Source organism: Marmota flaviventris, chromosome 6 (assembly GCF_047511675.1).
Source record: "Marmota flaviventris isolate mMarFla1 chromosome 6, mMarFla1.hap1, whole genome shotgun sequence".
Taxonomy (NCBI): domain Eukaryota; kingdom Metazoa; phylum Chordata; class Mammalia; order Rodentia; family Sciuridae; genus Marmota; species Marmota flaviventris.
This window is the reverse complement of record NC_092503.1, coordinates 21,849,669-21,867,716: the sequence shown is the minus strand read 5'-3', so window position 1 is coordinate 21,867,716 and position 18,048 is coordinate 21,849,669. Positions and strand designations below refer to the sequence as shown.

At 37.2% G+C, this 18,048-nt stretch overlaps 1 protein-coding gene across 5 annotated transcripts in view; it reads left to right on the top strand.

Annotated features, from left to right (window-relative positions):
* Phactr2 (phosphatase and actin regulator 2) overlaps positions 1–18,048 on the top strand; it is a 135,267-nt gene that overhangs the window by 36,267 nt on the left and 80,952 nt on the right. For all 5 annotated transcript variants that reach the window (XM_027938540.2, XM_071612959.1, XM_071612956.1 and 2 more), the window contains one exon: positions 1,395–1,562. In XM_027938540.2, coding sequence (XP_027794341.2) covers positions 1,395–1,562 — 168 coding nt within the window. The remainder of the gene's footprint in view (positions 1–1,394; positions 1,563–18,048) is intronic.

Genomic DNA, 18,048 nt, shown 5'->3' with positions numbered 1-18,048 from the left:
GTTTGTTTTATGGGTGTTGATTTTATATCCTGCTACTTTGCTAAATTCACTTATTAATTCTATAAATTTTCTGGATCTTCTAGATATAGAATTATGTCATCAGCAAACAGTGATAGTTTGAGTTCTTCTTTACCTATTTGTATCCCTTTAATTTCTTTCTTTTGTCTAATTGCCCTGGCTAGAGTTTCAAGCATGATGTTGAATAGAAGTGATGAAAGAGGACATCTTTGTCTTGTTTCCATTTTCCACTGGAAAATGCTTTCAATTTTTCTCCATTTAGAATGATGCTGGCCTTGGGTTTAACACACACATATATAGCTTTTACAGTGTTGAGGCATGTTTCTACTATCCCTAGTTTTTCTAGTGCTTTGAACATGAAGGTATGCTGTATTTTGTCAAATGCTTTTTCTGCATCTATTGAGATTGATCATATGATTTCCCAATGTGTTATTATGCGAATTTTCAAAAAATACAGAAAAGACAAAAGGATCATACCTCCCCCACAGACCTAGCACCTAGATCCAACACTTAACATTTTGCTGTATTTAGTTTTATTGCATATTTATCCATCTGCTCATTTTTTAAAGTGCTAAAAGCTATTTCATTGAATGAATAATACTGTAGTTTATCCATTCTGGGCTGCTTCTAATTCTTTGTCACTAAAATCTGGTAGTTGGGGTAATGTAAGTCATTGTTATCTCCCTTCTGTTTAGAACTTAGTGCAAGGAAACAAGATTTTGTGCTTTTCTTCTGATTAATAAAATGACAAAGGCATATCAAGATATGTTTTATCACACACAATACCTGCATCTTCCACATATTTCTTGCTGTTAGTGATAGTTATCAGATAAATTGAAGCTGAAAACTTTTAATTTTTTTTCCCTTGTAACAGGAGCAAAAGATAGTTTTAGCATTGTAAAAATAGCGTTTAGCTTCCTGGCATCAAATTGTATTTTGTGAAGGAGAAACTATGGTTTTAACTACACCATAACTGTGATATTCATTACTGAGAATGCCAAACTAGCCTCCAGAGGAACATCCTATTTCTGGAATACTTAGAATCCTCTATTTCTGCACAAAATATTGATGTGGTTGTTGCCGATGGATTCAGCTGTGTTTTGCAGAACTTCACTTGTCTGTCCCCACCTGTTATGTAAGTCTCTTGCTTTCTTATTTCCCAAGTACCATTACCTAAGGGGACTATAATTTCTGACGGATTGATTAACTGATTGATATCAGGGGAGTCCTACCAGCTGTGAAATGGGACAAACTCAACTTTATGTGAGGTTCAATCAGAGTAGGTATGCTTGCTGTTAAGAGTCCAGGAAGAGATAGTTGATGCTGGTTTTAACTTTCATTGAAGCCTTTCTCTGATTTGACTTTTCTTTCTATAGTTGATGGACTGGACAAAGCCTCTATAGCCAACTCAGATGGCCCCACAGCAGGTTCCCAGACGCCTCCCTTCAAGAGAAAGGGGAAGCTCTCCACCATTGGTAAAATCTTCAAGCCTTGGAAATGGAGGAAAAAGAAGACTAGTGACAAATTCAGAGAAACCTCAGCAGGTATGAGTGTCTGAACTGTGTTGCAAGACAGGATAAAATGTTCCAAGTTTTCAAAAGGTAGAAAACTGTGTTTTGCGGACTTCTATTCAGAAAAACGTTCATATTTGGAATGAATTTTTCCAAATGAATAAAATTTAAGGATAACATAACTTAAGAGTTCTGGCTTCCCCTATTTTTGTATTGACTCTTTAATATATTCTTGTTTTTAAATATATATTTGTAAATTCATATAGAAAACTAAGGTGTGAGGAGGAGGAAGCAGAAGAGAAGATTAGAAATGAAATGTTACTTATCCACATTATGGTGACGGGCGTCCATGTTTCTGTATATACTCACAATGACATCCCTATTTACTTAGTTCAGTAGTACAGTCTTATTTGTGAATTAAAACTTCTAAATACAGTCTTTTTTGATGTATTTTTTTTCCTATGGGCAAGAATTCAGTGGCTGTACAAAAGAAAAGTATTGCTGTATTTATTGTTTAATTTTAAACTTCCATTCTGTCCTTAGGACAAGTAAATCATCTCTGCCCTAGGACAGCCATAATCCCATTGATGTGAAAATTTGTGGATTTATTAAAATTAAGAATTACATTGCTTAGTGCCTTTCATATGGACTCATGGAGGAAATTGACTTTAAATCTCAGGCCAGATCTAAGCCCAGTTTAGCAGGTGCTCAATGTCAATGGTTTTTCTTTAAGGAAGAAATGTGTTTATCTCTTGACATAAGTTCAATTTTCTTACTGTCCAAACAATCCCTTCACCAGAATTCCTCACTGCATGAAAGTCTAATATTGTCAGTGCATATATAGGGTCACAGAGCAACTTAGTAGTCTTGCTAACTGGCCACTAGCACTAGAGCTGTGAAATTAAATAGAAAATATACGCACAGCTGAAGGGTATGCAGTAGAGACCTAAGCTCCCTGAAGAAAAGTGCCTGATGCATTTGTAGCTACATGATTTCTTTAAGTATTTACTACTTAACAAGAAATAATGATACCCAAAATTTGTTTCAAAATTCTCTTTCCAGAGTGATAAATTGAAGATTGTTTAAGTAGACAATATGTACCGGGGTTTGATTATTCTCAGCTTTCTATTATACGTATTGGAATATACCTATAATTTCTAAAAATGGCAAAAGAAGTGAGACTCGCCTTGGGGGAATTAATGGTGGCTTGGTTATTGGGTCCTTTTCAGTGCTGGGTAGCTTCCTGGATTAAAAGGCCCTGGGAATCGGTGGACAGAAAGCAGTGCTATATGAGGACAACAGGGTTGTGTTTTTGCCAGAAAGGTACCGAGGGTACCAAGTAATATTAATTAAGGAAGATTCAGCCTCAGCTTCCTCAATTTCAAAATCTGTAAGTAGAATGGACTAACTTCTCAGGTGTTTGTGTTAGTCTGCTTTCTGTCATGTGACAAAACACTTCCGATGACTTGAAAGGAGAAAAGATTTATTTTGGCTCGTGGTTTCAAAGATTCAGTCCCTGGTCAGCTGACCCCATTACTTTTGGCCTGTGGTAAGACAGAACATCATGGTGGGAACAAACGGTGGAGCAGAGACACTCAGCTCATGGCATCTGGTGCTTTTGTTTTTTAAATTATTATCGTTTTTTTTATGTGGTGCTGGAATTAAACCTAGGTCCTTTGACATGGTAGGCAAGTGCTCTACTACTGAGCTACATCCCCAGCCCAGCTCATAACTGGTAAGCACAGAGAGAAAAAAAAGGAAGGAGCAGGGATCCAAATGTACCCTTTCTGACCACACACCAATGACTTACTTCCTCCAGCTAGGCCCCACCTCCTAAAAGTGCCACCACCTCCTAGCAGAGCCATCAGCTGGGGACCAAACCTTTAACATATGAACTTTTCAAGGACATTTAAACTTCAAATCATTAGCAGTGCGCTAGTACCAGATTCTGCTGTTTCTCTGAGAGACACTGGCTGAGCATCTTGTTCTCCCCTGTCCATCAGGTGTAGGAGGAACCACAGCAGCCTTCTTAAGTGCTCCCTCTTATATTTCCTTAAGCATTAGGAGAGTCTGGCTCTTTAGTTACCATGGTTACCCAAGATGGGACTAGGGCTCTAGACAGTAGCATTAAGAAGATGAGAAGAGGGGCTGGGTTTGTAGCTTAGTGGTAGAGCACTTGCCTGGCACTTGTGAGGTGCTAGGTTGAATCCTCAGCAAGATATAAAAATAAATACACAAAATAAAGGTATTGAGTTCATCTACAACTAGAAAATACTTTTTAAAAAAAAGATGAGAAGAGAGGATGGGAAACTTCTTCAGCTGTCATTCTTGCCCTTTACCTGAATCTGAGCTAGTCTTCTGTCCTCACAGAAGACACTTTCAAAGAATTTTGCTTGTTCTTTCCTTGTCACTTCTCTTTAATGAAAAAGTATGTTATTGTCACCTTATTTGTATATTTATTTAAAGACTTTAACTTCTGCTGAGATATGTGGAAAGTATTAGTGAAGCTTTAGACCAAAGCAGCAAATGGCATATAACATGAGTTTTTTTCCATATCCAAGAAAGTTGTCACATATAGACCAAAACTGATATATTTGGAAACAGCCAAGGAAAAGGTATCTTCTTTAAAAAAATGATCTCTAACAGTTAAATTGAGCTATTTAGATGTGATTGAAGCCATGTGCAACCTGACAATCTGTGAAGCCCACCTTGGGCAAGACTCACAGTATCTGGAGGTAGAAAGAGAGTGAGAAAAGCACACAGATGGCAGGTTAGAGGACTCTTCTGCTTCTTGTAAGACAGAACCAGAACAACAGGCATGTAGCTGCATGTTGAGGTGGGTGGTCATAGGAAAGTGTGGGCTTGCAATAGTAGAGATTCAGTGACCAGGTGAAACCCAGATATATTAGATATTAGTGTAGTAAGAGAACAGTGTCCCGGCACCCAGGCTTGAAGGCTTAGCAGGGGGAGGGGGAGTTCCCCGCCAGCAGGAGTACAGGTGAGGAGGACAGAGCCCTGGTGATCTCCACAAGCCTAGAATCTGACAATTTGAAAGAGACAAGAGACCTGGGATCTGCACAGCATGCTGGTGCGAGAGAAGATCTCTGCATTTCCTGCTTATACATACAGTGCCATAACTGGGAGCCATCTTGAGAAGGGTTCTGTTGTTTGACTTGTTGTAAAGGGGATCAGAAGTACCTGCATTTTTCTAGCTCCAAGATCCAATGGCCTTTTCTTATCCCAGGCTCAGTGGGCATTTATTCCAGGAGACAGTTTTGGCTCAGGTGCAAGACTTCTGCACAAATCCGCTCAGAATTCTATGTGGTGGGAATTGCAGTCTGTGGTGTGGAAGGTACTTTCTTGACAGTTGACAGTTTGGGAGATCTGCTGTTAGAATGGTGGTAGCGTGAGGCTGATCCCTTGAGTGTGATTTCATGTCAAATCCAAAATTGGGGCTCTAGCAAAATGGATGGTAGATCTCATGGAACTTGCTACCTCTGCTCCCAGCATAGATCTTTGAACCCCATGGCCTCTCCCCACCTGCCGCGCTCCTGGTGACATGCACTAGTGTTTGTCCCTTGAAGCATACAACCCAAGGAACTCTGGGAAGAATCTCTGCCTAAAGGCAGAGGCTTGGCTTCACCCTGGGATGTGTAGCCCAAGAGACTAGGAAGAGATTGTTGCTTAGTGAGTTATACGTTCTGTGGTGGCTCAGTCCAGTGTGCAAAGCAGCTTAGAGGGACTCCTAAAAGCCTCAGCCACAAAGCATTCCTGCCAGTCACCTGGAGAGCACCACGATGAAAAGAATTGGGGGCTGAAGAGCCCTTAGCCAGTATGCTATTATTTTTATTTTTCTCTTTTTCATTTCTTCCCTTTTATAATTGTGATTTTTTTAAATTTTTCTCCTGCTTTCTTTTCCTTTTATAAAAATATTTTTATTCTGGGGCTGGAGTTGTGGCTCAGTGGTAGTGCACTCATTTGGCATGTGTGATGTGCTGGGTTTGATCCTTAGCACCTCATAAAAATAAATAAAATAAAGATATTGTGTCCATCTACAACTAAAACATTAATACACACACACATATATATTCTATTTTTTTACCCTTTCTTTTCGGTTATTGTTTTTACCCCCTCCCCTTTTTTTTCAAAACTGGGGACTGAGCCCAGGAATTAGCAGATATTGGGTTGCTGCACTGTCACTGAGCTACGCTTCCAGCCCAGCTGAGAGGAACTGCATCTAGCATGACCCAATCCTGCCTGAATCTTGGCAGATACATCAACTTAAAGAATGCCCCTAAACAATGATATGATAACAAGTGTGCACAATTAGAGGGGTCTGATGTTCTGTTCCTCGACAGTCACCCCATATAAGAGCAAAGAGAAATAATACTTCTATGTGGATATGACACCTATGAGGTTCCTCAACATCACTTGCTCCTACATCCTGTCAACCTGGACATGAGTGCTGCAGAGGGTGGGTTCTAATCTCAGCCTGTGGCTCTCCATGTGAAACACCAGGAAGTATACTAAGGGCTAAACAGAGGATGAAAGCTTCAGGTCCTTCACCCCAGTTGAAAGAGTCAATATCAGAATTGCTTTCACCTAACAGAGCCAATTTCAATAGTGGCAATGGAAACCCTTACCACATGATAAGGGCTTCCACTCCCAATGTAGGAGTATTCACAAGGGTGCATCCCTCATGGTCTGTGGTGTATGCCACATCAGCCTAAATTACCAGAGAGACCCACTGTTTCACGAACTACATATTAAGCATTCCTCAGGCTCTGATACAGTGTGCCTTGTGTCAAAACTTACTAATCACAGCCAAAGAAGCCATAGGGAGAGTATACTATGAAACCCAATTGGAATAAAACTCAACACTACACAATAAAACCATACTTCAAACACATTGTTAAGAGAAGGTTGCTTATTAAGACAGCCCTCACGTAAAAGTGGAAGAGATATCCGCCCCAACAGATACATAAATCTTAGCATGGAACCATAAGTAATATGAAAACACAAGGCAGTATGAAGCCTCCTAAAGTTTATAACTCTATAGTAACTGATTTTAAAGCTATCAAAATAGATAAAGTGTCAGACATATAATTAATTGAAAAGAACAATCTTTAAAAGCCAGATGAATTCCAAGGGAATTCAGGTAAACAATTGAATGAATTAAGAAAGGCAATGCAGGATATGAATGAGAAATTCAGTAGAAAGACAGAAATTTAGGAAAGAACTAAGCAAAAATCTTGGAAATAAAAATCTTAATAAATCAGGTTTAAAAAGAAACAAACAAACAAACATCCTCAGTTGAAACCTTATAGTCAAACTAGATCAATTCTTGAAGACAAGTCTAATGAAATATCACATTCAGATGATAAAAAAGGAAAAACTAATAAAAATGAAAAGAACATACCATCTCTAGGACACCATTAAAAAAACCAAGCACTTGCATAATTGGAATAGATGAAGGAGAAGAGCTATAGGCTGAAGGCATAGAAAATCCAGCAAATGAAATAAGAGAAAATTTCCCAAATCTTGGGAAAGGCATGGATCCTCACATTCAGGAGGCAGGTAGAACCTCAAAGAGACATAATCAGAAAAGAACCTCCCTGTGACCTGTTGTAATTTAAGGGCCAAAGTGTAGGACAAAGAAAGAATATTAAAATCTGGGAGAGAGAAGACTGGCTCAATAAATTAAAAAGTAAGAGTCAACAATATGCTACCCGACAAAAAAATCATCTCACCTGCATAGAACAACACAGACTGAAGGTGAACCGATGAAAATGATATTCTAAGCAAATGGAATCCAAAAGCAAGCAGGAGTAACTATAATGATATCCAATAAAAATAGGTTTTAAAGCAATCAGAAGAGATAAAGCAGATCACTCTATATTGATCAAGGGAATATTTATTAGGAACATATAATGAGGGCTGGGGTTGAGCTCAGTGGTAGAGTGCTTGCCTAGCTCATGTGAGACATTGGGTTCCTTCCTGACCACCACATAAAAGAGAGAAAGAGAGAGAGAGAGACAGACAGAGAGAGAGAGAGAGAGAGAGAGAGAGAGACAGAGAGAGAGAGAGAGAGAGAAGTTGTAAAAAGTTGTAAAAAATAAATAAGATATAATGATTATAAATATATATACACTGAATGATTGAGCATCCAGTTTTATAAAACAAGCACTGTTGGACATAATGGGAGAGAGAGACTCCAATATAACAATAGTAGGCAACTTTAATACTCCACTCTCAACAATAAATGAATCATCCACACACACACACAAAAAAAAAAATTCATTAAAAAACCAGAGTTAAATTACATTGTAGGACTTAACTGACGTCTACAGGATATTCCACTCAACAGCTTCAGAATATATATTCTTTTCATCTTTACATGTGGGACTTTTCCCACAATAGACCATAAATTAGGCCACAAAGCAAGTCTTAACAAATTCACAAAAACTGAAATAATTTATTACATCTTATTTATTACAGTGGAATGAAACCAGAAATCAACAGCAAGAGAAACTTCAGAAATTATACAGAGATTGAACAACAAATATTGAATGTACAGTGAGTGGGTCATTGAAGAAACCAAAGGGGAAATTTTAAAATTTCTTGAATCAAATTAAAATGGAAACACAACATACCAGAACTAGTGGAATACGATGAAAGCAGTACTGAGAGGGAAGTTTGTTGCAATAAGTGCTTACATAAAGGAGGGAGGAGAGGGAGAAAGATCTCAGAGAAATTACCCAATGATGCATCTCAAGTACTTAGAAAAACAAGAACAAACCAAATCCAAAATCAGTAGAAAAAAATAAAGAGTAAAGATTACAGCAGAAATAAATGGACAAAAAAAGAAACCATACAGAACTTTAATGACACCAAGAGTTGATTCTTTGAAGAGATGAACAAAATTGACAAACCTTTTTAGCTAAACTAACTAAAAGAAACAAAGATACAGATAACTAAAATTAGTTGAAAAGGGAGTATTAGAACAGATACCATTGAAATTCAAAGGATTATTAGGTAATATTTTGAAAAACTATATGCCAATAATTTGAAAAATCTAGAAGAAATGGACAAATTTCTTGGCACATGTGACCTAAGATTAAAGATAAGATTGAAGCAATATCTGAGATTATAGCTCAGTGGTAGAGTGCTTGCTTCACACACATGAGGTGCTGGGTTCAATCCTCTGTACCACATAAAAAATAAATAAAATAAATAAAGTAAAAATATTGTGTCCATCTTTAAAAAAAATTTAAAAAAAGATTGAAGCAAGAGGATATTAAAAAATCTAAATGGATCAATAACAAGTAATGAGACTAAAAAAGTAATAATTTTTAAAAATCTCCCAAGAAGAGGAGAGTAGGACTGAGTGGATTCACTGCTAAATTTTACCATCCTTTAAAAGAAGAACTAGCACCAAGCTCCTCAAACTTTTCTATAAAATAAGAAGGGAAGGAACCTTTCCTAACTCATTCAACAAAGCCAGTCTTACCCTGCTACTAAAACCTAATAATAACACAACAACAAAAAAGAGAGCTATCGACCAATATCCCTGTTGAACCTAGTGGCAAAAGTTCTCAGTAAAATATTAGAAAATCAAATTCAACAGCATATTAAAAAGATTATTCACAATAATCAAGTTAGTTTCATTTCAGGGATTCAAGGATAGTTCAACATATGCCAGTCAATAAATGTAATGCATAATACAGCACACAAAGAAAATAGGGATATGATCATATGATTGTCTCAATAGCTGCAGAAAAAGACTGTGATAAAATGCAACATTTCTTCACGATAGAAGCCCTAAATAAGAGAGGAATAGAAGGATCATACCTCAGCATAATAAAGGCTGTAGAAGACAAGACCATTGCAAACATCATGCTAAAGGGGATAAAATGGAAGCAGTTCCTCCAAGATCAGGAACAAGACAAGGATGTCTATCTCACCACTCTTACTCAGTTTCAGTACTAGAAATTTTAGCTAGAACAATTAGACAACAGATAGAAATTAAAGGTATACAATAAGAAAAGGAGGAAGTCATATTGTCCCTCTTTGCTGATGATATGATTCTCTACATAGAAAATCCGAAAGACTCCACTAAGACTTTTAGTTCTGATAAACAGATCTGTGAAGTAACAGGATACAAAATCAACAAATAAAAATCAGTAACATCCTTATGTACCAATAAGGAATCCACCAAGAGGATATGGAGAAAAAGGAATCCTTCAATCCTGTTGGTAAGAATATAAATTAGTACAGCCCCTATGTTATGGTGGTTCCTCACAAAACAAAATAAATTCATCAACCACTCCTGAGTATATATCTGAAGGAAAGGAGTCAACATACAAAGGAGATACCTGTATACCCATGTTTATTGTGGCACTATTCACAATAACCAAGACATGGAATCAGCCTAGTTGTTGTCAACAAATAAACACATAAAGAAAATATGGCGTATTTTATAAATATAGAATGGAGAATTATCCAACCATAGCGAAGAATGAAGTTCAGGGCTTTCATTCCAGATGGGTACGATGATGCTGGATGCTCTATAATGGACACAATAGAGAATACATGCAGTGCATTCCTGCCAACCCAGCTATTTTGCCATTGTACACATGGCTTCCTTTGGTATCTAGACATTACATTATGATGTTCTTTGACTCTTCCTTGTTTCTCACCATCCTTTACATTCTGAGTTCCAAAAATCATAGATTTATTTCTTCCAAGTGTAGAATCTTTACCATCAGCCTACCCTCTCCATCTCTGTTGTTCAGTCTTTATCACTCCACATCTCCATTCTTGCAGTGTAGCCTTTTTTGCTGTCCTTAGGTTATTTATTTTTAGCTAACTCTAGAAAACTAGAGAAGTTCAAGAGTGGCTGTGTTCTAGCAGCCTCTCTAGGTCTTACCAGCCCTCACTTCTAAGTCTGACAGGGAGATTCAGGATGGCACAGGCTTCCAAGTACCACAGAGTAGCTAAGATAGCAATGTTCCAAGGCTCGGACAAGGCAAATTGAGCAATGAGTGCAACCAAATGTGTTTCAGTTGGAGTCACGGAGCACCATGGGTGAGACTGGGAAACCCAGGCCTCAGTAGCCAAGGTGCTCTGTACCCTGGTCATAGTGTTCATGCACAGAAGATGCCTGGGCCAGGGGATCAGAAAGACCCAAACAGGACCCATCCTTTTTTGAAGGAGAAAGAAACAGAGCTGGTACCTAGGATAGGAACTTACCAAAGGAGTTAGGATAGGCACTCCCTGTATAAAGTGGACCAGGGGATGAATTTAGGGGAGAGGGTCTCCTCAGATCTCAAACCTCCAATGCCGGAATGGAACTACCCAACACCTCTGGGGATTGGGGGGTGGGCACAGAGAGGTGTGGTCCCCAGAAGCCTCAGATGAGTGGATCTGGGAAAACTGGTGGGCAAAGCACCCAATGCTCCCTCCCCTCCTCCTGATAATTCTGGATATTGCTGGGGAGAATTTTCCTTTTGTCCTGTTACTTCTTGACTCAAACTTGTGACTGACCCCATAGTGTTTCCTAAATGAATTCCAGGCTCTCCTCAGTTTAACCCAAACTGACCTCTTCTGCCTTACTTATCTTTCTTTAAAGAGTCCACATACCTTGGACTTCGTCATGCTGGGTCACCACAGAGCCTGCCCCAGGTATTTTTGATACCTGACCTTTCTTCCTTCTGTTCCCTCTTCCTCTGAGCTCCCTCCTGCCCCTGCTATACCTATTGAAATGCTACTGATCATTCAAGGGTCAGCATCATGTCTCTTCCTTCCTAAAGACATTCTTGACCTTGATTCTGCACCAGCTGAGTTGGAGCCACCACCTCCTTTATTTGTACTCCTGTTAGGACACGTATACAGTCAGCTCTCCATGTGCATGGGTTCCGTATCTCTGATTTCAACACACTGCACATCAAAAATATTTGGAAAAAATTGCATCTGTGCTGAATATATGTAGGCTGGTTTTTTTTCATTCCCTAAATAATGCAGTGTAACAATCATTTATATTAGCATTGACATTGTATTTGATATAAGTAAGGTAGAGATTATTTAACGTATACAGGAGGATATCCATAGATTATATGCAAATACTGTGCCATTTAATATAGCAACTTGAGCATTGACAGATCCTGGACCCAGTCCCCATGGAGGCCAAGAGACAACTGTCAAGACAACTTGATTCCTTTTCTAGTTTATGTGTTTGTCTTGTGTTCCTTATTTACTGTAAGTATTGAAGGTGAGATTATCCCAGTCACCTTTACTGCACTTCAGGAGGTACATTATAGAGTATCTCTCCTTGGTATAAATTTCTTTAGTATGCTTTCATTTGCTTATCTATTGAATGTTCCCTATAGCTACAAGTGGAGCACTGGGTGCTTCAGGACTTTATAAGAGAAACTTAAGATTAAAAAATCAAAGAAAAAGACAAAATGCTAACCCAAAATGTGCTTCACAATCACAACTGTGTATAACTGTTAAGAAGCTGATTTTAAAAAATAGGGGAAAATTCTCTTTCCTATCTTTTACCCTTATTTAAAAGTATGTTATACTCCTAAGTAAAGAAAATCAAGACAATTTATCTTCATTAAAATTGTGACTTTTATTTACATTTTTAGTAATGGGAAAGGAATGTCCATCTAGATTTTTAGATAACATCCTGATAAGTGTCAGCATTTGAGGAATCAGGACTAACTTGTACAGAATCATGTGGTAAAACTTGAGTTTACAAAGGTAGTCTAATAGTAATGGCTTTTATTGGATGCTGTTACATACCAAGTTCAGCTCTAAGAACTTTATTTATATTGACTCATCAAATCACTAAAACAACCATATGAAGTTTAAGTGCTTCTGTTATATAGTTCTACTGATGAGGAGACTGGGCCCAGAGATTCAGTGGACTTCCCCAACGAAACTTCTCTGGCAGGAGGCCAAGGCAGTATTTGAAGCCAAACAGTAGGGCACAATGATCAGTATTTTGGACCATTATACTGATGCATCTCTAAAGGATAACTTCCTACCCAGATCAATAGGGATCAGCCCTTGAAAGGTGATGTTAATAGATAGGTTTGCTTCATACTCTAGTTTTTGCTGGAAGAAGAATTTGGTCTGACGAATTATTTTGGTTCTACTTCACTGGACTGGTTTCAGTAGTAAACATGTAGAAAAATGGTTGGTAAGTGTTAAAATTATGTTTGATCCTAATAAGGTATAATATTGCTATAATTATAGAAGCATAATGCTGCTGCTGGGGATTATTTCTCCTATCTACGAAGTTAAAGGATTTGTCTAAGGTGATATTTGTTAAGGACTACTCTGGTTGCATTCATAAATGACAGTGTTTTAATTTATAGCTCTCATTTCACCAGGAGAGTGGAAGCGCTTTCACCCTCATATCTTATTGGAGGAAGAGAAGGGAATCTGTCTATTGCTTTACTATAGCAATGTTACATAACCAGGCACTGGCCACACATCTCACCCAGGTCTAGGAAGGGCTCCTTCCTCTCAACGAATATTTACAGAGCATTCTCATCCAATTATGCCAGTCACTATTAAGGACTCTAGGGACACTGTTAAAGACTCCAGTAACAAAAGAGACTCAGCTTCCTTCTCTTGTGGAGGTTACATTCTAGTAGGCATGAGTCAGAAAGCAAATCCAAACAGATTAGGTAGAATATTAGAAAGTGACAAGAGGAAAATACAGCAAGAAATTAGAATAGGCAATCTAGGAGGGAGGTTATAGTTTAGAATAGGGAGGTCAGGGAGGCTTTATTGGGAAGGCAACAGTTAAGCAAAAATGGGAAGGAGGGAGGGAAAGCCCTTTGATAAATCCTATTAAGTAATTGCACAGGTTAGAGATAGCATGCACTTCCTCCTATCAATAAGGATGTTAACATACAGTGATTCTTGTCCTTATAAATTTTAATTTATAATAATTTAATTTAACAATGAAAATGCCTCACAGTCATGAACCTTGTGATTGTTAATCTTGACATTTGCTAGGCAACACCAAATCATATAATATTACTCTATATTATATTTCTACCCGAAGAGGTATAGAAAATCAAAAAAGGGATTGAGCCTTACAATATAAACATTTTATAATGGCTTTCCTTCTCTCTCTCTCTCTCTTTTTTTTAACCAGGGATTAAACCCAGTGGTGCTTAACCAGTGAGCCACATCCCTGGCCCTTTTTTTATTTAGAGACAGGGTCTTGCTGAGTTGCTTTAGGACCTCTCTAAGTTCCTGAGGCTGGCTTTGAACTTGCAATCCTCCTGCCTCAGCCTCCTGAGCCACTGGGATTACAGGCCTATGCCACTATGCCTGGCATTGCTTCCTTTCTTGACGTTAAATCCAGGAGCCAGATTCTGAGAAGTCATTAAACCAAAAGTCAAAAAGCCAGCCTCCTAGAGTGCTAGAATCCCTCATATGTTGGTATTTTTTAATTTTATTTTTTTTATTTTTTGGTGGACCACTTTCAGTCACTGCTATTGTAATCATGACCTTCTCAAAAGATGTCATTCTCCATCATTTATCATTTGTTTGGTTTTTTTGGGGGGTGGGGGTGGGGGAGTGCATGTGTAAAGTTCTAAGAACTTTAGCATGTGTAGGTTTGTATAACTACTACTGCAGTCAGACTATGTTACAGTTCCATCACTCCCAAAATGTCCCTGGTACAATCCTTTTATAGTCAACTGCTCTTGGCACCCCTTCCTTTGTCACTAACAGATGGCATCACTGATCTGTTCTTCACTTTAGTCTTGTCATTTCAAGAATGTCACATGTGGGGGTTGGGGTTGTGGCTCAGTGGTAGAGTGCTTGCCTAGTGCATGTGAGGTGATGGGTTCAATCCTCAGCACCATATAAAAATAACTAAATAAAAGTATTGTGTCCACCAACAACAAAAACATATTTTAAAAAAATGAATATCAAATGGAATCCTTCAGTCTAAAATCTTTTGAGGCTGGCATCTTTCAATCAGCACAGCAGCTTTGAGAAGTTTGTGGCCAACCATGTTGCCACATTTGTTCACTATTCCTTTTTAAGGATAAGTAGTGCTCCATAGTATAGACCTGCACCATAGTTTGGTTATCCATTCACCCAGTGGAGGACATATTGTTTTTTTCCAATTTGGGTTAATTACGAAGAAAGTTGATATGCACATTCCTATACAGGTTTTTGTGTAAGCCAAAGTTTTTATTTACCGAGGGAAAATATGTAAGAGTAGGATTCTTGGGTTTTCTGTTAAATGTGTTTATAAGCAATTGTCAAATGCTTTCCAGAGTTTTATATTCCAGCAATGTAGAGAAGTTCTTGTCATTCCATGTCATTGTCAGCACTTGCTGTTGTCATTGTTATTTTTTATTATGGTAAAAAGCACATATGATAAAAATTCACCATCTTAAACATTTTTAAACGTGCAGCTCAGCTGTGTTAAGTGGTTTATACTGTTGAGAAAACAGATCTGCACACGGTTTTCATTTTGCAGAACTGAAAGTCTATACCTAGTAAATAACTTCCTTTCGTCCCCTGCTAAACACCCTTCAACTTCCTTTTTTTAAAAATCTCTCTCTCTTTTGTTTGAGTCAGAGTCTTGTTAAGTTGCCCGGGGTTGGTCTCAAACTCATGGGCTCACATGATCTTCTTGTCTCAGCCTCCTGAGTAGATGGGACTATAGGTGTGTGCCTTTTTACCATAATAAAAAATAACATGTCCTGCACCACTATTCCACTTTCTATACCTATATGAGTTTGCCTATTTCCCTTACAGAAGTGGAGTCATGCAGCAGTTGTCCTTTTGTGACTAGCTTATTCGCTTAGCATATGTTGTAGCATGTGACAGGATTTCTTCTCTTTTGGAGGCTGCATGATATACCACATTTTGTCCATCCATTCATTTGTCAATGGACATGTGCATAGTGTCCACCTTTTGAATGTGGTGAATAGGACCCCTGTGAACCTGCATACACAGGTTCTGCATACTGACAGTTTTGTTAGGCCTTCTGATAGGGATGAAGTCATATTTTGCCATGGTTGAAATTGGGATTTCCTTAACGGCTAATGATGTTGAACTTGTTTTCATGTACGTCCAGGTACTTGTCTACCATTCCTGGTTAGTAAAGTTTCTGTTTGGGTCTTTTGCTTATTTTTTAATTAGACTATGAGATTTGTAAATATTTTCTTCTAGTCCATACCTTGTCTTTTCATTCTCTTAAAAAAATCAATAGATTTTTCAGGCAAGATATTTAATTTTGATGGTCTGGTTGATCAATTTTTTAATATTGCTCTTGCTTTTGGTATAGCATCTCAGATCTCTTTGCTTAATTCCAAGTCATAAAAAATTTTTTCTCCTATGTTTTCTTTAAAGCTTTTATAGTTTTATGCTTTACATTTAGATCTATGATCAATTTTGGGATATTTTTTATGTAAGGTTTGAGGTTTAAGTCAAGGTTCATTTTTTTTAATCCCATTTTTTGAAAAGATTATTCTTTTTCTATTAAATTCTTTGCAACATTTTGAAAAATCAGCATAATTCTTCTTTCATATATCCTTTTTGGTAAAGGTCAATTCAAGTCTTTTGGTTAATTTTTAAGGGAAGTTTGTGTCCCTCTGCCAGAGGGGGGTCTGTTTGTTTTATTTTTAGGGGGATTGTTTTTTGTGGTGTTGGGGGGTCAAGCCCATGGCCTTGTACATGCTAGGCAAGAGATCATACTGAACTACACCCAAGCCCAGATAGTTTGTTTTCTTAACACTGACTTTTAAGATGATATTTTCTAAGTACATTGCTCATTTTAGATTATGTTATCTGGAGAGGTTTCCTGCCAGACTTATCTTTTTATTCATTTACAATGTCTTTTATAGAACATGAGGTCTTCATTTTGATGAGGTACAATTTATCATTTTTTTTCCTTTTTATATTGTGTTTTTGGTGTCTTGTGTGAGGTTCAGCAGTGTTGGTTGGAAAGGTTATCTTTTCCATATTGAATTGCTTTTGTGCCTTTGTTGCAAATTAATTGGCCACATGTGTGTGGTCTATTTCTGGGCTCACTGTTCTCTTCATCTATGTATCTGTTCCTTCATAATATCGTACGTTTTTGATTACTGTAACATTAAAAGTCTGCAAATTGGATTCTGTGATGCCTAAACTTCATTCTTCATTTTAAATTGTTTGAACTTACCTAGTTTCTTTGTCTTTTCATTTAAATTTTGAAATTGACTTTATTTTCTCAAAAAGTTTCTGCTAGGATTTTTGTTGGAATTTCATTAAATCTATCCTGCAGTTTGGGTGCACTTGATATCTTTTCTGTGTTGAAACTTCTAATCTATGAACTGGTTTGCTTCTCTATTTAATTAGTTTTTCTACTTCTTTCATCAGCATTTTGAAGTTTTGAGAAAACAGTATTAAGTTTACACTTAAGTAATTGTTTCCTTTTTTTAGCTATTGTGAATTATAACTATTTTTAAATATTTATAAATGTTCATCTCTACTTAATCATTTCTAGCTTATAGAAATATAAATGTATACCTTCTTACCAAACTGACTTGTTAGTTTTAGTAGTTCTAGTGAAGGTTGCTGGGGACTTTCTTTTATTAAAAATAATGATATCATCTTTATGTCATCTGTGACTGGGAAAGGTTTATCTCTCCCTTTCTAATCTGTATGACTTTTATTTCTTTCCTTGCAGTAGCTGGGGTGTCTACTCTAATAGTGAATAGGAGCAGTGAAAGAGGACATCCTTGCCTTCTTCCCACCCTTAGGGCGAAAGCATGCATTAAGCATGATGCCTGCTGAATGTGTTTTGTAAGAGCACTTTGTCAGTTTTGTTCTTGGTGGGCTTTTTTTTTGTTGTTGTTGTTGTTGTTTGATGTTTGTTTTTAGAGTATTTATTACATATGAATAGTTGTTGAATTTATTAAATGCTTTTTCAGCATCAATTGATCATGTAAGTTTTCTTCTTTAGACTATTATTATATATGGATACATTGATAGATTTTTGAATATTGAACCAATTTTGCATTCCTGTGGTAGACTCCACTGGATTGTGGTATTATTATTTTTATTCATTACAGGAATTTATTGGAATATATACATGTATATATATGTACATATATATACACATGTGAACATGTGTATTTATTTATTGGAATATATATACTTTGTGTAAGCCAAAGTTTTCATTTACCAAGGGAAAATGTGTTAAGAGTAGGATTCCTTATGTAAGAGTAGGGGTTTTTTTTATGACTGAGTTCACTTAGCACAATGTTTTCAAAGTTAATCTATCTTGCAAGATGTATCAGTACTTTACTTCATTCCACTGCTGACTATATTTCATTGTATAGTTATACCACATTTCATTTATCCATTCATAAGTGGATGGACTTTGGGCTGTTTCTGCTTTTGGCTATTATGAATAATAACAGCATTTGTGTATGTTTTAGTGTGGCATTATGTTTTCACTTTTCTTGGTGAATTCCCAGAAATGGAATTG